Source organism: Amorphotheca resinae (assembly GCF_003019875.1).
Source record: "Amorphotheca resinae ATCC 22711 unplaced genomic scaffold M430scaffold_7, whole genome shotgun sequence".
In the NCBI taxonomy this organism is placed as follows: domain Eukaryota; kingdom Fungi; phylum Ascomycota; class Leotiomycetes; order Helotiales; family Amorphothecaceae; genus Amorphotheca; species Amorphotheca resinae.
The window spans coordinates 1,682,049-1,702,329 of NW_020194477.1; the positions used below are offsets into that span (position 1 = coordinate 1,682,049).

Consider the following 20,281-nt stretch of genomic DNA (forward strand, 5'->3'; position numbering starts at 1 on the left):
TTTGCAAGAAGTGCTTTGTGTGCCTCCTTGCTTCTCCATCTCCAGTCAGCTTCGTTCCCTTCTTGCGCACCCCGCCAATCCAACATTTTCCCAATCCTTAAGCTCCCCGCAAGCTGGGCCTGTTGGATACCACCTGCAGAGCAACGCCTGATCCATCTTGGGAGTCAAATACCTTCTTGTCGGCGTTCCAGGTAGCTTGGTTGAACAGTAATTCTACTGCTCCGTCTCTCAAAGAGGCCCCTCGATTCGCCTGTTCTCCTTGGGAAGCTTCTCACTCTTAACGCCCTCCTCTTCTACCCCTCCTACGAATCATGGCAGCACCTTTGGTCGCAGAATTCCACCCCGAGACTACTTCCCCCGTAGCAGTTAGTGGAAAGGAAGCTCTAATGGACGCCGTAGAAGACGTTCTCTTTGGCTCTGTGAGTCACCCTTCATTCTCCAGAGACTCCTTGCTAACAACTCTCAGATCGCCGGCGTGGCGGGCAAGTATATTGAATACCCCTTCGACACGGTCAAAGTTCGCCTACAATCACAACCAGACCACCTTCCTCTCCGTTACACTGGGCCCCTAGATTGCTTCAAGCAGTCGTTACGTGCAGATGGGTTCCTCGGCCTATACCGTGGTGTAAGCGCACCGCTTGTCGGCGCCGCGCTCGAGACATCCTCTCTTTTCTTCTGGGAACGCGTCGGCCGCGAATCTCTATTCAAAGCCGGGCTCTACCAACGGGACAAGCCATTACCTCTCTCAGCACTCTGGCTGACAGGTGCTATAAGTGGGGCCTTTACCAGCTTGGTTTTAACGCCAATTGAACTGGTTAAGTGCAAGATCCAGGTCCCTGTTACAGGTTCCGGAGAGCAAGCCAAGAGAACACAAACGCCGCTGGCGGTGGTTAAAGAGGTGTTCAAACACCAAGGCATACGCGGATTTTGGAACGGGCAGCTCGGGACATTGATTCGCGAGACCGGCGGCTGCGCTGCTTGGTTCGGGAGTAAAGAAACCGTCACCCTGGCCTTCCGACACTTGAACTCCAAATATCCCTCCCTCTCACCCTCCTCTACTCCCGAACCACCCCTGCCGACATCAAACCCAGTAGCTCTGGGAAATGCATTAGTACCCCTGCCGCTGTGGCAACAAGCGCTAGCTGGCGCCTCCGCCGGCATGTCCTACAACTTTCTATTCTTTCCCGCCGACACGATCAAGTCGAGGATCCAAACCAGCAGCATCCACTCGCCATCTTCCAAAGGTCAGTTTTGGGCCGAAGGAGTCACTATATATAGAAAGTACGGTATTAAGGGGCTGTACCGTGGATGCGGGATAACAGTGATGAGGAGCGCGCCCAGCAGTGCATTTATTTTCATTATCTTCGACGCTTTGAAAGGAACATTTAGCTTCTCTTGATAGACGACGGGAGTAAGGACATCATAGACAGGCAGGCCATAGCCAAGGGGTTGTATATCGCGGACAGCATTTCAGGATAGCATGATGCAGTTTGGAAGGTCTGGTAGTAAACTCACTACCTATTGAGCATTTGACTTCTCCCGGAGCGAGATATATAGATGGGTGGGAAGGTCTTCTTATTCTATTACTCAGTCAGTTATGGGATGGTGGGATTTGGCGTTGGGTCGCAGTGCATTGCATTACATTGCATTGGATTGCATGTACCTCGAGTAGCCTGTAAGCAGGCGGGTGCAGAAAAAGCAAAGATAGACAAAAGCTATAGAAGGTGTGTAGATACCTACCTTATGTAGGTAGCAATGAGAAACTCATTGTGGTGCCTGGAATACGTCTGTCGTTTTTTGGTATATCAGAGAATATATTCGGGTTTGAGTGGTAAACTAGAACAACACCCCGCCCCCCCCCCCCCAGCGGAAAAAGAAACCCCAAAAAGCAGCCTTCTCAACCCCATCTTGGTAACCTCAAATGTTCAAGGAATAGGTAGGTAAGTGTTGAACTTCATGCCATAATATACGGGATTATTAAGTAGATTAATTATATGACATCGTGAGAAGAGAAATTCACGGAACGCGAGAGCCCCTGATCTGTCATACCTCAAGATAGACAAATCCAAATGGTAGGTGTCGCTGATTGAATGCTTAGATGGCCATTGAACTTATTCCTTAGATTTGGATTTTGACTATTGAGAGATCGAATACTCAAGATGTCTCTTGGCTGAAAATGAGGAAAAGTTGATAAAAATAGGAATTGCTCTCTGTATTCATCATATCTACGCCCCCCATTCGAGCCCGGTAAGACGCCATAAACTCCAAACGCAACGTCTCATTTCATCATTCATGATCTGCACCACGTCCCACGCATCTCAAACAGCCCAATAAACATCAATCTTCAATGCCTGGATGTGGTTGGACCAGCCAGGAAATCTCGCCTTGGCCCAAACCGTCACCACGTCTCCTACCTTTAGATCCCTGACCCACTGTCCCGTGGCAGAGGCGCGGCCTCTTCCTTTGGTCTCTAATTGGTCGGCCTCGGGGGATTCAGGATCTATATTGTCGAAGTATGACCATGTGACTACATGTTCCTTCGCCGTTCGCTCAGCCATCACGTTCTTCTGCAAGGCCATTTCGGCGGGCAAGAGGGGATGGTCAAATTGGTATGAGGTTTCTGAGGGTGTTGCGCTGTCTTGTCGAGCAACTGTACGAGGAAGAATAGTCCGGAGAGTGCAGACAATCGGGCTAGAGTTACCATCTGGGCTATCACTGCCAAGACGAAACTGAGGGAGGAGCTTCCCCTCCTCTGGTAGAGCGGCTAATTGAGATTTAGTAGATGGTTCGGAGGACTGTGAAGCTCTTGACAATATGTAATTTGAGTACTCACATTCCTGATAGGCAGTTAGCTTTTCCAGGCCAACGTCAAACCACGTGTAGGATCCATGGTATGGATTGTTCACGTCACGGCGGCCACCTCCCCAGCCTTGGTCATGGGATTTGATTGTAAATACAATCTTTCGGCATGGATGGTCGCCTCTAGATTTGGATTTTAATGTCATGTGATCGAGGACTTCTTGAGTTATACTCTCCGAGGCTATAGGTGAATCGGGAGATGGATGAGGTTCCATAGTTTCATAGTTCTCTTGGTCTTCGGGTAGTATTTGGTAACCACCGTTGGAGGGATCAGAGCTCGGGAGGAAGCCGATGGGATAGGATCTCAACTAGAAGGCGTTAATTAGGACAATTGTGACAAAAATCGGATCTTGTGATCTTGTGTATAGGTATTTGCGCTCTCTCGAAAACCGAAGATATAAAAGAGCGTTGGGGATGAAGCAGTATGACTAGCTCTAGCTATCCCAAGCCTCTGGGCCCAACTGGGTAATTCAAGACAATGAGGTAGGACTCGGAGGATTAAACACGCCAAGCCATCAGAGGTACTGTGAATTACTGTAGACTGAAGAGATCCACCATACATACCACCAGTATATTCTCTTGATTTTGAGCGCGGGCAATCGTTGGAGTAGTTATGGCAGTGGAGGTGTGAGGCCAATATTCCGCGAAATCGATAACTGTATCGATAAGTTCGAGTGGAAAAGAGGATATGCTGCCAAGAAACTCTTTAACGGAGAGCACATCTTCGACAGATGGCTTGTAGCGATCTGAATTATACATAGGCGGTCTCCAGGAGCCGGTTCTGAATAGGGTTGAGAGGGGGCGGAAGATGTAACGGTGAGCGATACTCATCCCGTGTCTATGTGGATGGCTGAATTATAAAGAAGACTGCCAGGTAGAGGAAAGAGGGTTTCATAGAGGAGGGGTGAAGAAATATACTGTATCTTGCACGGATATATGTCTAGGCACCCAGCTACCTTACCTTCAGGTACCAAGGTATCATTGCATGGAGCTCAAACTGTTTATGACGTAAGTCACGTGCAGAACGGGTTGATCCTAGGTAAGGTAGGTATCTTATGTACAGTATAGATGATTGACTAGATATGGACTGGCTACGAATCGACTTCAGAATAGACTCGAAATATAATACAGAGGAGGTGTATGTATATAGGTGATCACGAAACTTAAGGTAAGAAGAAAACTGCGGCCTCAGATACCAGGCGCTAGATTCGCCTCCCTGCGCGGCCGAAAGGCTGAAGGCAAGCTAGGCAAGGTAATGTGACCACCCCGCAGGTAAGTCACGTTTTTCAACGCAATTATTTTGTTCCGTTGCCCATCTTTGAGACCCTGAGATCTTCTGAGATCTTCTGAGAGTCCATACCTACCTGCTTTCACGCCTTGGTCGGGAAGAGGAAGAGGGTTGATTTCACCACTCTCACCACTCTCACCACTTTCACCATGAACTCAACGAAGAGCATGGTCGCAGCTGCGCGGGTGGCTGCTAGACCGAAGAAACTACAATCCTCCTGGGTACGGCAATTTGCAGCATCCCACAGGCCTGTCGCAACTTCACGAGCAAACAGACCACACAATGTTGTCGCCAGGGCATTCCACGCCCACGATGGGAAGAAGTCCGCGGCTGCTGGTGGTGCTGCTGCAGAAGCTTCCAATCCACCAATGGCGTTTCCCTGTCTCGACGCCCTTGAATCGAAATCCGCAACCCTCGAAGCGCGATCGCTTTCCAGCGGCCCCGAACCATCTTATACCAGTGGCGTGACGCTCAAGTACCGCTGCCATGACCCATTATTACTTGATTGGGGCGGAGTGTTGCCAGAGTTCGACATCGCATACGAAACTTGGGGAGAAATAAATGCTGATAAATCCAATGTCATCCTTCTCCACACCGGCCTCTCTGCCTCCTCACACGCCCATTCCACAGAGAAGAATCCGAAACCTGGATGGTGGGAGAAGTTTATTGGCCCAGGAGGATGCCTTGATACAGACAAATATCATATCATTTGCACAAATGTTATTGGAGGTTGTTATGGTTCAACTGGACCAAGCAGTATTGACCCCGCGGATGGAAAAAGATATGCTACGAGGTTCCCGATCCTGACAATGGAGGATATGGTCCGCGCACAATTTCGGCTTCTCGATGGTCTGGGAATCAAAAAGCTGTATGCCAGTGTAGGTTCAAGTATGGGTGGAATGCAATCTTTAGCAGCAGGCTTGCTCTTCCCGGAACGGGTCGGTCGAATTGTCAGTATTTCTGGCTGTGCACGGAGCCATCCATACAGCATTGCGATGCGCCACACACAACGGCAGGTCCTTATGATGGACCCGAAGTGGAACCGCGGTTTCTATTATGATAGTGTCCCTCCCCACGCTGGGATGAAACTAGCACGGGAAATTGCAACGGTTACATACCGCTCAGGGCCGGAGTGGGAGCAACGATTTGGTCGCCGACGAGCAGATTCTAGCAAGCAACCTGCACTGTGCCCTGATTTCCTCATTGAAACATATTTGGATCATGCGGGGGAGAAGTTCTGTTTGGAGTACGATGCCAATAGTCTGCTCTACGTTAGTAAAGCAATGGACCTGTTCGATCTTGGTGCCGCAAACCAAGCTGCGAGTAGTGCCCGCCGAGCTGCTCACCTTAAACGATTCAAATCCGCATCCCGTGACGAGGTAGAAGCAGCGTCATGCAGCCTCACGCTTCCTGACTCGCCCTATGTGGAGCAACCAGAAGCCACTGTTCCCACAGATTTTAGTGCTCCTGTCACCTCACCTTCCGGACCACCTCAAGATTTAGTAGATGGGTTAAAGGGTCTGGCCAATCATCCTATGCTGGTGATGGGTGTTGCAACTGATATTCTGTTTCCGGCATGGCAGCAGAGGGAGATTGCAGAGACGTTAAGGAAAGCAGGGAATAATAGCGTCACGCATGTGGAGCTTGGGGAGGATATCAGCCTTTTTGGGCATGATAGCTTTTTGTTGGATTTGGAGCATATTGGAGGGAACCTGAAGCGGTTCTTGGGTTGAGATCAGTAAGAAAGGGTGCTTGGTGACCCGTGAGGTTAGGGTATGATGGAAGATTAATCTAGGGGATCTGGGGAGATTTAGAGAGGAGTCACCCTATGAAATCAAGACATAAGTTACCGGTTGTTGGAGGAAAACGATGTATGAGAACGAGTGTACGATCGGAGGATAAGGTGCATTGGAAGGCGTTCTTTGATTCGGCATCTGTTATGGCGTTAGCACGCATATCGATTTGAGCAGATATCTTATATACAGGTGTAGATAAATCTCCTTCCTATTGTTCGGAAGACTTTTCAAAAAGCATCTCTTCTTCTACCAATATCTAACGCCCTTCTCATCATTGAGCCGCTCTGCGTTTTAGTAGCATAGGTACTATATACTGTAACTAACAGGCCACTGGACCTAGTATGTCCTGAAATCAGCACATCAACATTTTATGGCAGCATAATTGAGAGGAACAACAAGACGTTGCTACAACAAATTTCTGGACGAAGCCTCATAGATTCTCAGGGGTTCTAGCGAGGTAGGGAGTTGGTTATGGCTGACAGAGGAATAATAGCATTTTGTTCTAGAGGGAAACAGAGAGCCAGGTATTAGCAATAGTGACTGATATCTAGGTACCTTATGTTGGGACGGTTTGGATTTGAAGTCCTGGATTTGACTTGCTTTCGGGGACCTGGTTGCTCGTGAAAACACTCACTTATGAAATCGCCCATGAAATACCCCAAGAAATCGCTCATGAAATACCCCAAGAAATGTCCAATGCCAAATTGCGATGTGCAACAAAGTTCGAGGTCGTCTCGCTTATTCATCTTATCTTATCGTTCCTGCGTAAGCGATTACGCTAATAAATCGAGATGGCATTTGTCGATTATGTAAGCAATTTTCATGAAATAACCTCGAACATGTGGGACGTGAAACACTGACCTTTTACCAACTGCATTTGAATATAACTGGCTACACTTCTGCAATCGTCATATATGATGCACCGATGGCGAAGATGTTTCGCCTCCCTCCGGCTCTTGGTCATGCCGCCATAGCGTCCTTCTTTCCAGCGTCGAGATGCAATTCATATCGATGTACCCGCTTCTTAACAACAGCAGCAAGAATGGCTTCTTGTACAGGCCGCAGCTATGCGGATGCCCTGGCGCTTCTCGAAAATCTCCAATCGAACCGCTCTGTTGTGACTTCCATTTCTACCTCGCCATTCGATATGAATCAAGCCGCGATACCAGAAATGTTGGATTGGACACGCAAGGCGGGATACGAAGTCGGAGATTTCGCGAAGCATGGTCTGAGGTGCATACACATAGCTGGAACGAAGGGGAAAGGAAGCGTGTGCGCCATGGTTGAGAAACTGCTTCTGCAGTATCGTGGGGAGGATACTTGCGGCGGGCTGGCAGTCGGCGCGCGGAAATCCCTGGGCAAGATTGGGATGTACACCTCCCCACACCTCATAACTGTCCGAGAACGTATACACATTGATGGGTCTCCGATCTCTGAAAGTCTCTTCGCGCGTTATTTCTTTGAGCTCTGGGATCGTTTCTCCAATAGCGTCCCGGACTCCGACCCAATGTCGTTAGATACGAAGCCGAGCTATTTCCGCTACCTGACGATACTTGCTCTGCACGCGTTCCTGCAAGAAGGTGTAGAGACCGCAATTATGGAGTGTGGAATTGGAGGCGAATATGATAGCACTAATATCCTCCCCCCGGAAGCTGTTACCGTGTGTGCCATTGCGCGCCTAGGAATTGACCATATTGGGATGCTAGGGGAGACAATCGAGGAAATAGCTTGGCATAAAGCTGGAATTATAAAGACAGGCACGCCCGTTTTTACAATTGAGCAGGTCCCAGCCGCTCATGCCGTTCTAAAGAAACGGGCCGCTGAGAAAGGCGTCGAATTACAGGTTGTCAAGCAGCCCAAGGCGGTAGATAATAGTAGGCTAGGGATAGACCTCTCTATGGAAGGGGATTTCCAGCAGACAAACGCTGCATTGAGTACTGCTGTCGCAGCATCCCATTTGATGACTATGGGAATTACAGAGGGGATTCCCAATCCTCAGGCTTTACCAATTCCCCCAGAGAACCTACCAGAGCAGTTCAAGTATGGTTTGAAGACGGCCAAATTGCCAGGAAGATGCGAAGTTCGCAGAGATGGCAACATTGAATGGCTCATCGACGGTGCTCACACAGTGGACAGCATAGAAGCCGTTGCTCAATGGTTTACCAGCAAAGTCGACGAAGCATGGAAGGAGGAGAAACCCCCTACGGCCACAATGCTCATCTTCAACCAGCAAGACCGCGATGCGGAGACGCTGCTCCGGACCCTCATCACTTCAATCGCACGAGCTGCATCGTCGAAGAATGGACCTCGATCCCACCGTTCTTTTCCAACGGCCGAGGATGGCGCCCAATCTGCTTCGAAGATTTTTACCTACGCCGCATTTTGTTTGAACACGCCTTTTAAGGATGACGTAGGGAAGGACGTCGATCTGAGTCTCCAGGAACGTCTAGCAGAGGTTTATAGAATGCAGGGCGGCAACTCCTCGCATATGTGCTATGGGAACGTGGAGGAAGCCGTGGAGTTTGCGCGGAAGGTGTCAGTGGGGGAGGAGAGGGTATTGGTTCTCGTCACCGGGAGTCTGTATTTAGTAGGTGGATTGATGAAGGTTTTGGAGAGGCAGGCCGGTAGTGATGGTGATAGTCGAAGGATAGATAGATAGATAGATAAATGCAAAATAAGTAGATCCAGGGCCCTCCATGTCTCTAGGTATACTCGATGGTCTGTTGATTAATATTACCGAGTGAGTAGGGGGAAGGAGACAAGGAGAGTTGTCTTGCCGCTCCTCTCCTCTTGTCTCTCTTGTCTCTCTTCTCCTCTTCTCCTCCTCTTTCCCTGTCTCTCTCCTCTCCTCTCCTCTCCTCTCCTCTCCTCTCGTCTCTCCGCCTCTCCCTCCACTCCTCTCTCCTCTCCGCCTCTCCTCCTCCCCGCCCCGCCACCGCCACGGCCCCTGCGAGACTCGACCCGCCAAGCGTCAGACATGGCAAAAGCCCTTGTCGCAAAAAGCGTCGAAAAACTTGGGTGATTCGCGCCATGTCGTGCATGGGGGATGAGGACACTAGTCGCAGCCAGAGAGGTGGCCCAAGACGGCGCAGCCACTCACGATTCCCAGCGAGACCTCTGATATCGCTCTAGCGTGGCGACAACCCTGGATCGCCTCGCGCGTTGCGAGCGACAGAGCTGGACAGAGCTGAACCACTCCGACGACCTTCACAGCAGATCCCGTCTGCATCCAGTGCCACTGTCCCAGGTTCCTACGTGCCTGAGCCGCCCACCGGCCATACAAAACGGCGCCCCCGACGGCCCTGGACCACCGCCATGCCCTGCTGATCGCCAAGTACCGATTCCCATACAGCAGCTAATCATGTATGCACCTCCTTATGGCTTTGGCCCGACACCAAGCCATGCTTCACCCTTCAATCCCAATGTTGGCATGCCTCCCCAGCCTGGCCCCCATAGCACCCCGCACCAGCAGCCGCTGCAACAGCAACAGCAACAGCAGCATCAGCAACAGCATCAGCATCCACAGCAACAGCATCAGCAACAGCAACAGCAGCAGCAGCAGCAGCGGGCCCAGCAGCCTCAGCATATGATGATGTACAATCCTCAAGCCTTTGGTGCCTCGTCGTACGACCCGAGGAATGCGGGCGCGGTGCCCATGATGCAGCAGAATGGCGGTTTGGCGCATCTGCCCGGCGGAGGTAGGTTGCTCCCATCTCGTGTCGTCTTCCAGGCAATCTATGCTGCCTCTTTTACATCCATCCTCTGCGGACTACACAAGCTTTCCGCACGCCGGCCTGTGAAGTCTTCGCGCGTATCATCTATCAGAAGGATCCTAGCGGCGTCCTGCAAGTCCAGTATCTTGCTTCTGCCGCGCCAAGCTACACCATGTCACTCGCTGCCTACTACTGTATGAACATGATCAGCCATAACTGACATCTATCAAACCCAGTGGCCCAATACCAGACACCGTACACAACCTCTCCGTACGGGGCCTCCGTCCCTTCCTTAGCCACGAGTCTCCCTCCGAATTTCTTGCCCTCAACCTCAGCCGCAAACGCGCCCTCGAGAGCCTTCCCCATGAACGCCCCAAATCTCAACATGAATCCGCAAGCTATGAATCAACGAATTCAACCGCCTACCCCCAACCGCGCTTCTTACGGGAATCTCCAGCACTCCACCCCTCCTAATGCTTCGACCGCAAGCTCGCAATTTGCTACGCCTCAAAATCAAACGACAAATCAACAATTACAACAGCAAATTCAGTCAACAGCAGGGGCGGGAGTAACGACGCCGCAAACTCCAAATTTCTCTCATCCAGGACAGACGGGGCTAGGGGTTGGACAAGTCGCAACGCCGCTAAGTCCTGGGAGTGAAGCGAGGGAAAAAGAGAGAGTTACGCTGTTGTTGGAGATCAATCGAGAGTTGTTGATGACGGTGATTGATTGGCAGAATGCGCAGCAGGCAGAGAAGGAGGAATCAGCTTCAATAGCAAACACCACCACTTCCACAGATCAAGATAAAGCGGAAAAGGATAAGGGCGAGAAGAATAAGCTTAGCACCGGGAGGGAGTATGTTGAGTATGTCTTCCCATATTTGTGTGCTTGGACAAGAAGAATTAACGCGTATTGTGATGATAGGTGCATGCGACGCTTACAATCTAACCTCGCATATCTCGCCGCCATCGCCGACCGCTCCCACAAGCCATCGAACCAAATACCCGCTCATCCAACAATTATGACTGCTCCTGTTTTGAACCTGAAACCGAATCCGTCCCCCGATGTCGGCAATGCACCCAAGCCCGAGTCACCCAGTAACTCAGAAACGAAGAAGGTCGATGGGGAAGAACAGAAACAAAACAAGGAGGAATCAAAGGGGCTCACAGGACAGAGTAAAGAAGAAAGAATGGAAACCTTAAAAGACCAGTACAGGCGCTTGCAGGCACTCTTTCCCGGCGTGGACCCTAAAAAGGACCACACCATCCAGAGGGTCAACGAGGCGTCCAGACAGCAGATGCAGGCTAAGGCCCAAGCTCATGCTCAGGCTCAAGCCCAGGCTCAGACCCAGGCTGCTGCTGGCACGCAAGTTGGGCAAGGACAGATGGGGCAGAAGACGCCACAGACGCCGGGCGTGGCCACAGAACAACAAGAAGGACAAGCGCAGAACCCGTAGATTCTACACGGGTCTGGAGAAAGGGACTGTGAACGGGGCGAGGGAGCGAAGAGGAGGATCTAATGGGTGTAAAATGAAACGAATCGGAATCAGGAGTAAAATGTGTTTAGAAAAGTATCATATGACGGGCCTGGATTTATACCTTCGGATATGGGCTATGCTGCTGCTGGGGGACAGGGTTATACTTGGATATTGATGCATAGGTGTTGGTCCGAAAAAGAGGCTGTTGGAGTGTTGGGCCAAGTTATGAGATTACTTGGGAGGCTTCCTGGCCTAGCAAGTATCTTGGATGTTAAAATAAGTATATGACATCCAAGAGGCCTTGCCTTGAGAGCAGTGGCTGACTTGGCTCATATATAAGAAGTATCTGGATAAGGTGTACTTACCTAGGTAGGCCTAAGGTAGAGAAGCGTTTGGAGTATATATACACCTTCTATTATACTCTACGTTAAAAAGCATCGTCTCAGGGGTTTTGGCGTTGAGATTTTCTTACTCGGAATAAAGATGTTGGCTATTGCAAAACAGTAGGAGAGCCATCATTGATTGATACCGTAGCTTCCCTAGGTATATATATCCATTATAAAACTGTGTCATATAACAAAGGATGTATATCATTCTGTGGTTTAATCAGAATTACATAAGGCTCTACAATTAGAAGTAGATCTCGGCAGAGTCAGGAACAACGCGCGAACCCAAAAAAAAGAGCTGAACGCCGACGACAACAGAACTTTTCCCGACCACAACATGGATCCCCAGCAATAACATCCAGCGCCCTCTCCAGACCTCGAAGCAAAAGCCCGCACCGTCCCCAACCCCCCCTCCACCGACAAGATGGCCACTCCCGTCCGGCTCCTCGTCTGCTCGATTGGGAACCCCGGGGTATACATCAACACGCTGCACTCAGCCGGACACACGGTAGTCTCCTCCCTAGCCACGACGCTGGCTTACCCGCCCTTCCAGAAGATGCGCGCCTACGGCAACGGGCTCGTATCCGCGGGGATAGACCACACGCTCTGGCAGTCATCGTCAGCAATGAACGTATCAGGCGTTGGGGTCGCCGCGGCATGGCGGCAGTTCCTGAAGGACGCGCGGGGCGAGGAGGCCAAGCTCGTCGTGGTGCACGACGAGATGGAGCTTAAGCTGGGGGAGGTCAAGGTCAAGAGGGGGGACCTGAGCCCCAAGGGCCATAATGGGTTGAAGTCTATCAAGGAGGTGTTGAAGGGGGTGGAGTATACGAGGATTGGGGTGGGTATTGGGAGGCCCGAGAGTAGAGATCCGAACGTGGTGGCCGCGTACGTGCTTAGGAAGATGAGCGCGGTGGAAAAGGCAAAGATCGAGGCTTGTACGGAGAGAGTGGCGATGGAGCTGAAGAAGCTGGCGGGGAGTTAAAAAGTCGGAATGGAGGCTTCTACGGATATACCAAGTTCCTACAGCTCTACTGGGGAAAGCGAAAAGACCGAGAACGATTCAAGCCATGAGGAGAGCATGATGGGATCTCTTGGCCCCAAGCACATTATATGATCTGTACAGGTAGTGACACGGTGGTGGATCCTGTCGAAACGCAGCCGCCCTCTTCAATCACTTGGGCTGTCAAATCTGACCGACCTAACCTTCACTTGATCTCGGGAGTCAGAGATGGATGATGAAGACGTTGCTCCAGAGCGCTGTATCAAGGCATCTACTGAAAGACTATTTGTGAGGTGGTTTGGATATGCTTTGGCTTATTGGAGCTTCGAACAGATAGACACTACACGCCGGGATCAACAGCTGGGCGTACTCTGGATGGTACTAGACAATACAGTTACTATACACCAACCTCACCAGAGAACTCAGGCTCGTCAGCTGCAAAAGTCATGACCACTGGCATCAGCTCGTAAGCAATCTAGTTCTAACTGCAAGACTCAGCGGGACCCTATATCAGAATCTATTGTCCCCCCTTCCTTGGATAACTTGTGCCAACGCGGCCTTTCTTGTGAGGCAGCCCGATAAATAAAGTCGGCAGATGCTCGAAATGACATATATGACTTGGAACGTACGTTTCTCTGGCTCGCTCTTCGGATTAGGACCCCGAGCTCCCGTCACCAGTCAAACGTCACCGATCGTAGTGAATGATTACGGGTGAATTCTCCCCCACCTGTGAGGTACTCCGATAAGAAATATCTCGAGTGTCTGGTTGCTTGCCAATAAACATAGCTCAACGTCCTGGTAGAGTATATGGAACCGTCAGATTTGTTTGGAATCTCTTTTAACCCTTCTCTCGCAGTCTAGCCAAAGCATCTGCAACTCCATCGCTCAATTCGTTATCTTTCCTTGCCTGCGTCGTTCTCTTTTCCCTAGCTAACCTCTCCTCCTCTTCCGCGGCCGCGATTAAAGCTTCCTCGTCATCGTCATCAGGATCCCACATTTCGAACTGCTTTGGGGCTGCTGCAGATTGCTCTGATTCTCCTATCGTCTCCTTTGTAGCACTCTTCTCGCCCAAGGAGCTCATCTCTCTCAGAGGGACCCTACTCAACGGCACAGCACGATCCAAGACACCTTCAGACTGCTGTCTATCATCGCCTGCAATACCTTTTGCCGTTGCTCCTCTCTTGGCTGCCCTCCGAGCTCGAAAAGGTTCGTCAACAACGCTACACCACTTTTGAACTTTCTTCTCTCCCCATCCGCTAACAATAGCAACTTCCTCCGGCTTCGCATTGACTGCCGCCCTGATGCTTCCAAATGCACTCACAAGTGATACTGCATCCGTCTTATTGATGCTCCTCGGAACTGTCACAAACTCCACCATCTTCTCTGCGTAACCTTTGCTTTCCACCCCTCTAATAGCGCTCGCGTTCGCATGTTCATAGCTCTTGTACAGCTCTAGGTATCTTGCAGCTTCGGGAGCACTCCAACATAGAATAACAGTGACATTGTTGACCAGACTCGTCTTCGATAACTCCTTCAAACTATCTTCGTGGTTCCCGATATCTACCATCACCAGCAGAATCCGAAGATTGTACTTCCCAGCCAAGAGCTTAATACGGTTGTAGATATATTCGGGATGTAACCGATGATACTTGAGCGAGAGGAAGAGGGCGCATGTTGTAAGTCCGAGAATGTAATCAGCTAGGATGTCGGAGTATTCCCATGCGAATGAGCGCAAGTGCGTGAGGATTGGATTGCCTTTCTGACGGGGCGAGACGAGAATTGAAGAGCCAGATGAGCGCGAGGCAATAGGTTGAGGAGTTGGCTGTACAACTTTGGGGCCAGTCGAGGTAGACGTATTAGGTGGTGCGCGGTCGAGACGCTGTGGCGTAGGTTGTTGGATCCGTTGCGGAGTTGGTTGTTGGACACGAGCTGGAGGCGTAGCTGAGGCTTCTGAAGCTGCAAGAGCTGCTAGAAAGTCAGCATCAGCGCCAAACTCGTCTTCATCATCCATTGTGAATATGTGTGAGGGTTATCTGAGTTCACAATGAGGCTACTCGAAAGGCTGGCTCGAGGCTGGTCGGGGAAGACGTTCCAAAGGCGGTCAATTCCGGCAGAATTATTTAGCGCGGGGCATTTTCAAACCTCAACAAGGGTTTTGATTGACTCACTTCGACAATTCGACCACGGAGCCCAGAGCCAACATCTTTGTTCCCTTTCCTTGCCATTCGTATTTGGACACGATGCCGAAGGTGTATTTGCTAGACTACGTTGCTGGAAACGTGCGGAGTCTGGTCAACGCAATTGAGAAAGTTGGATATACTGTCGAATGGATCAGAACTCCAGAAGATGTTGCGAAAGCAGATGTGAGAACGCACAATAGACAGCTAAGGAGTTCGAATTCTTGCAGCTGACAACTATACGCAGAAACTCATCCTTCCCGGCGTTGGGCACTTCGGCCACTGCATGACTCAAATTTCTTCCGCGAACTACCTTCCTGCGATACGGAAACATATTGAATCAGGCAAACCGTTTATGGGAATCTGCGTTGGGCTCCAGGCACTCTTTGAAGGGTCTGCAGAAGACCCAACAGTTCCCGGACTTGGTATCATCAAGGGCCGCCTCGAGCGATTTGATGACAGCTCAAAATCTGTCCCGCATATTGGTTGGAACAGTGCAAACACATCAGACAAGCAGGTGTATGGCTTACGACCAAGCTCTAAATACTACTATGTCCATTCATACAAAGTGCCATATCGGCCAGGTGAACTTGAGAGTCAAGGGTGGACAGTTGCGACCGCGAGATATGGCGAGGAGGAGTTTATCGGTGCCGTAGCGAAGGGGAATATTTTGGTTACACAATTTCACCCGGAAAAGAGTGGTGTTGCAGGCTTGCGCGTTATAAAAGCATTCTTGGAAGGAGACTCCAAGATAGACACTATTGTCAATGGGGAGGTAAAAGCAGCAAAGGAAGGATTGACGAAGAGGGTGATTGCGTGCCTGGACGTACGGACGAATGACCAAGGCGATCTCGTAGTTACGAAAGGCGATCAATATGATGTGCGAGAGAAGACATCCGGTGGAAACGTTCGAAACCTTGGCAAGCCCGTTGAAATGGCGCGAAAATACTATGAGCAAGGAGCGGACGAGGTCACATTCCTTAATATAACAAGTTTCCGAGATTGCCCATTGGCCGATTTGCCAATGCTGGAGATTTTACGGCGCACGTCAGAATCCGTTTTTGTTCCTCTTACGATCGGAGGCGGAATCAGAGATACCACCGACACTGATGGAACAAAAGTCTCGGCACTGGAGATTGCTACTATGTATTTCAAGAGCGGAGCCGATAAAGTGTCGATAGGTTCAGATGCTGTTCTTGCAGCAGAAGAATATTACCAAGGGGGCAAGAAGCTGTTCGGGAATACAGCCATTGAGCAAATATCAAGTGTATATGGGAATCAAGCGGTTGTTGTCAGCGTCGACCCGAAGAGGGTGTATATTTCAAAGCCAGCCGAAACGAGACACAACACAATCTCTACAAAATTTCCCGGTCCCAACGGGGAGACTGCGTGTTGGTACGCCTGCACAATCAAAGGTGGCCGAGAAACCAGAGATATGGATGTAGTGGAATTAGTGAAGGCAGTGGAAGCCATGGGCGCGGGCGAGATTCTCCTGAATTGTATAGACAAGGATGGCACGAATAGTGGCTTTGATTTTGAGCTTATTGATCAGGTAAAGAGTGCGGTCAGCATACCAGTCATCGCTTCCAGTGGCGCAGGCAATCCTGGACATTTTGAAGAAGTCTTCTCGAAAACGAAAACGGATGCAGCACTCGGTGCGGGTATGTTTCACAGGGGTGAATATACAGTTAAGCAAGTCAAGGACCATTTGGCAGCGAAGGGATTGATGGTTAGAGAGTTTGAAAGCGAAATTTAGATGCATTGGATATTGCAAGCTATCTAGGTACATACAGGAAGGGTTCGGCATGTAGAGTAATCGGGTGTGCTAGCTCCTAAGGGGAAATGAAGAAAGGGGCTCCGAGAGCTCTTCACATCCCAGTCTCGAATAGCTTAAGCATTTCCCTGAATATGTGCTTGAATCTTAGACTTCAACAAGACGTAATTGTTATAGTAAACATTCCTCCATGTCAGCACAACTGAATGATTTTATTCAGACCTTGAGGTTCCCACACATGACCACGTCCTCCCCGAACGGATGCCACATCACATTCTTAAGCCTCGTAGAAGGAACCAGGCTCCCATTACCATCAAATTGTCTCTCCGGAGAAACAACCACACCTCCTCTGCCTAACCATGTTGGAGCAATCGTGATTATCACAGAGCTAATAACCTCAAAATTTTCTGGTACCAGTAAAGAATTGATGACGGCCCCACCGCCTTCAATCATTACACTTCCCAGGCCCTCCGCAGCCAACGCCTTGAGGACATCCTTCCAATATAGCCCATACTCTCCGGTAACCGTAGTCTTTAACCCGACCCTGATAAACTTTCCACCATGTTTCTCTAGAATCGCTTCCTTGTCCGCAGGCGGCGTCTCGACCGCCGTGATGATGAAAGGTGCTTTCCCTCTTCCATCCCTCGCCAACTCAAATATCTTCTGATTCTCTGTGAAGTCCCAGCGGGCTTTGGGATCAACAATAATAGGTCTCGGCTGGCCTTCTAATCCGTCGCCGCCATAGCCACCTGCGCCCTCAATGCGGCAGTTCAGGCCGGGATTGTCAGCCACGGCCGTACCCACACCAATGAGAATGGCATCGTGGCGCGAGCGGAGATAGTGCGTCATCGCCTTGGACTGTGGGCCAGAGAGAACGGTTCGCGCTCCTGGTGATAGAGCAAGCTGGGAATCGAGAGATGTTGCGAATGTTAGGGTGGTAAATGGAAGAGCGTCAGCGCCTGAGAGTGCAAGATCTTTGGGCGGGAGGTAAGGCTCGAGGAATAGTCTATCAGAGGCGGGAAAGTAGAGAGTATCGCGCGCCATTCTTGCCAGTGGATTAAAATTGTATGATATGTGTTGTTGAGATGTGTTTTTATATTAAAATTGACAGATAAAGGTCGAGACCGCTCACTTGGGGAGAGGTCTCAATCACTAGCTTTGAGAAGCTTCTCGGGCCACTCTATTGAACCAAACAATAGAAAAGTCGTGTAAACTGATACATAGATAGGTAGTTACCATACGCTCTTGGATAACCACGTGAATAACTCCGAAAGTAACTTGAGATGTGGAGCGAAAAGCAGACGGCCGAAGCTCTCTACTTGGGTAATTTCAAGCGGTTAGTGACGGAGACTATAAAAGGCTCTGAAAGCTGCGTATGCTCGTAATCGTTCAAGCAGATTAATTTGATATCATGGGTATTGTGTTGATCGAACTGCAGCCTTCTCTCTGGTAGGGTTGATAGTTAAGTTGTCGTAGCGTCGGCAGGAATTGGGATATTTATGCTTACATAATGAATGACTTATGGAGATGGCTGATGCTGCATTGTCAGATTAAGGTTATTTACTAAGCGAGCTCGCTTCTTCTTCGGCGAGTAGTAATTAATTACCTCCTTGGGCGAAGCTTCTCTCCAACCTCACTTTTATATCCCACAATACTGCCACCATGGCCTTAGCCCAGGACCTTTCTAACAAGATTAGTTACACGATCTTAGCGACAAAAGAGCACAAAAATTACTTACAGCTTCCCTAGATGAAGATAGAAGAGTAGAGAGAGTAAGGCCTAGGTAAATATAACTTCTCATCGATTTCGACAAGTCTTTCTTACTGACATTCCTTAGTATTAGAATTAACTATAGCTCGTGCACGGAGGTTTTAGAGGACAATATTATGCCAAGCTTTATCCATGATTGCCATCAACGTGGCTCGCTCAGGGGATAATCAGAATGGTCTTTCCAGGATTTATTATTGTCGCCAGATTTCAATGCCTACGTATAGGTCCCAGAACCAGTAAATGCCATTAATCTTATTCAGCTTCTTTCTAGCTAACTCATGATAGCTTTCAAAAGTTTTACAGGCTCTGTCGGCTCGTCGGAGGCTCGGAGCAACTTGACCAGTATATTTACCTCCGAGAGTCCGAGGTCTCACTCTTCCGGCCGTAGGCCCGTAGAAATCGAGGCTGGGTTGGAGTCTCTTCCGCGGCCTTAGCTGGAATATAAGGCTATGTACAATGTCTAGTGGGCGGGGCAAACGCTGTTCGGCTAGTTCTGCTTTTAATCTGGTTCATACTAACAGGTGCCCGAGTGGTGGGCCTTGCCGTGGTTTATGATCTAGATGCGGACGGGAATGAGAGACTGTCACAACCAGAAGTAATAATCTATTACTGTGAGGCTTTGAAGTTTATATCTAACGGGATTAGGCTATTTTCTCGACTCTGGAGTCTGGACAATGCAGCAACTTAATCGATTAGTATTAATCGAGCCTCGAGGACAGCTATCTGGGTCCGTAATAACTGCCGGTAGAGATCCGAATGACGCCTTTTACCTCTCGCTTGATGCTCTTACACAAGATAGAGTTATGACTCCATGGGTATCCGCGTGGAAAGATGAAGTTTGTTCTAACTTCTAAGCAGCACTTCGTCTGAACATTTCGTTCCTTGTACGTTGTAACATTCCACTCCTGACTTCCTAAGCTAACATGTCTATATCCTCTAGTGAGTCTATTATTAAACACTTTACGGCTTTAAAGGACACGTTTTACCAGGCCCCTGGCAACAAGATCCCTATACGTTGGGCCTCGGCCATCCAATAGCTGGCTAGCCTTTTATAAGGCGCGGGATTTTGTCCAGAATCCAAAATAGTTACGAGAAGGTGATTGATCAGTAAATGATTACATCACACCAAATTAGGGTTCAAAGGACCTACATTCGGTCCCCTGTCAACAAGAGTTCTATACCTCGGCTACTCCGACATCTGTCCAGCTTTGCAAAGGCGCAGGTTTTTTTCAGTGATCATGGACTCTGTTTATCTCAAACTGGAGGAAACGGCTCGATTAAATAGTGAAGGTGGGGACCTACAAAAGCTAGGTATATATCCTAACGGAAAACAATACAACGTGACCTGTATTCTATCTGACAATACCTAAGTATATGACTCACTTTGAATTTCGAATTAACACATTCGTCAGGACAAGCTTTCTTCTTTCAAAGTTCCGTATTCTTGCGTCCCTATAAATCTACAGCCCAATCGCGGCTGAAAGTTTCATAGGTTGCGCAACTTGCGGAGTAAAGCGACCGCTACTCAGATCCAAAGACGGGAATGGATCAAAAGCCGGGGGGGGGGGGGGGCTCGTTTGGGTGAAGACTACAGTAGGTAAGTATAAAGACCGCCTTAACCCCTTTTCCTTGGACGTTGAGTTGAGCGTCCGTCAACTTTGATTTATATTTGTATTATCTTCTTTTTCGCAAAATGATTTTCATTTCATGTCTATTTGGCGACGCTACCTTAGGGCAGGCTACAAAAAAGTCGCAAATAAGCATTGAAGCTAATCTTACTTATTGAGCAATGTTCTCCCCAGTACGAGGAAGTCTTCTATATTGAGTTTTAAGGTACACCGTACATCAAGTGGCGCACAGTTGTGGGTGGTTTTTCTTATCCTATAGCATGGATGCAAGTACGCCTCGACTATAGGCCATGATAACTTGCGAGAACGCCGATCCTTGTACCGGGCGTCATACTGCATCATGAGTTAGTCAGTTTGTCAATCATACTGCACCGTGAGTTGGTCGGTTTGTCACGGTTTTTTCTGCATATACA

The 20,281-nt window shown here is 49.4% G+C and overlaps 8 protein-coding genes across 8 annotated transcripts; 5 read left to right on the forward strand and 3 right to left on the reverse strand.

Moving 5' to 3' along the window:
- Positions 1–311: 311 nt before the first annotated feature.
- On the forward strand, positions 312–1,399 carry M430DRAFT_102799 (hypothetical protein; the record flags this gene model as incomplete). The annotated part of the gene is made up of 2 exons (XM_024860821.1): positions 312–419; positions 467–1,399. The coding sequence occupies 2 exons, from the start codon at positions 312–314 to the stop codon at positions 1,397–1,399; spliced, it is 1,041 nt and encodes a 346-aa protein (XP_024720561.1).
- Positions 1,400–2,097: 698 nt separating this feature from the next.
- Positions 2,098–3,778, reverse strand: M430DRAFT_67363 (hypothetical protein). Its single transcript, XM_024869288.1, has 3 exons — positions 3,424–3,778; positions 2,834–3,167; positions 2,098–2,764 (listed from the first exon to the last, which is right to left on the reverse strand). The coding sequence occupies exons 1-3, from the start codon at positions 3,688–3,690 to the stop codon at positions 2,319–2,321; spliced, it is 1,047 nt and encodes a 348-aa protein (XP_024720562.1). The 5' UTR covers positions 3,691–3,778; the 3' UTR covers positions 2,098–2,318.
- A 407-nt stretch (positions 3,779–4,185) lies between these two features.
- M430DRAFT_35618 (hypothetical protein) lies at positions 4,186–6,194 on the forward strand. The gene has a single exon (XM_024866775.1). It carries the CDS (start codon positions 4,297–4,299, stop codon positions 5,878–5,880), a length of 1,584 nt encoding a protein of 527 aa, XP_024720563.1. The 5' UTR covers positions 4,186–4,296; the 3' UTR covers positions 5,881–6,194.
- A 791-nt stretch (positions 6,195–6,985) lies between these two features.
- On the forward strand, positions 6,986–11,112 carry M430DRAFT_20017 (hypothetical protein; the record flags this gene model as incomplete). The annotated part of the gene is made up of 5 exons (XM_024864200.1): positions 6,986–8,523; positions 9,076–9,641; positions 9,722–9,850; positions 9,893–10,520; positions 10,581–11,112. 5 exons carry the CDS (start codon positions 6,986–6,988, stop codon positions 11,110–11,112), a joined length of 3,393 nt encoding a protein of 1,130 aa, XP_024720564.1.
- A 684-nt stretch (positions 11,113–11,796) lies between these two features.
- Positions 11,797–12,936, forward strand: M430DRAFT_35622 (hypothetical protein). The gene has a single exon (XM_024866776.1). It carries the CDS (start codon positions 11,944–11,946, stop codon positions 12,499–12,501), a length of 558 nt encoding a protein of 185 aa, XP_024720565.1. The 5' UTR covers positions 11,797–11,943; the 3' UTR covers positions 12,502–12,936.
- A 421-nt stretch (positions 12,937–13,357) lies between these two features.
- Positions 13,358–14,530, reverse strand: M430DRAFT_28767 (hypothetical protein; the record flags this gene model as incomplete). Its single annotated transcript, XM_024865819.1, has 1 exon — positions 13,358–14,530. One exon carries the CDS (start codon positions 14,528–14,530, stop codon positions 13,358–13,360), a length of 1,173 nt encoding a protein of 390 aa, XP_024720566.1.
- Positions 14,531–14,697: 167 nt separating this feature from the next.
- On the forward strand, positions 14,698–16,569 carry M430DRAFT_251813 (hypothetical protein). The gene is made up of 2 exons (XM_024865198.1): positions 14,698–14,882; positions 14,944–16,569. Exons 1-2 carry the CDS (start codon positions 14,760–14,762, stop codon positions 16,450–16,452), a joined length of 1,632 nt encoding a protein of 543 aa, XP_024720567.1. The 5' UTR covers positions 14,698–14,759; the 3' UTR covers positions 16,453–16,569.
- A 117-nt stretch (positions 16,570–16,686) lies between these two features.
- Positions 16,687–17,514, reverse strand: M430DRAFT_103237 (hypothetical protein; the record flags this gene model as incomplete). The annotated part of the gene is made up of 1 exon (XM_024860851.1): positions 16,687–17,514. One exon carries the CDS (start codon positions 17,512–17,514, stop codon positions 16,687–16,689), a length of 828 nt encoding a protein of 275 aa, XP_024720568.1.
- Positions 17,515–20,281: the final 2,767 nt, after the last annotated feature.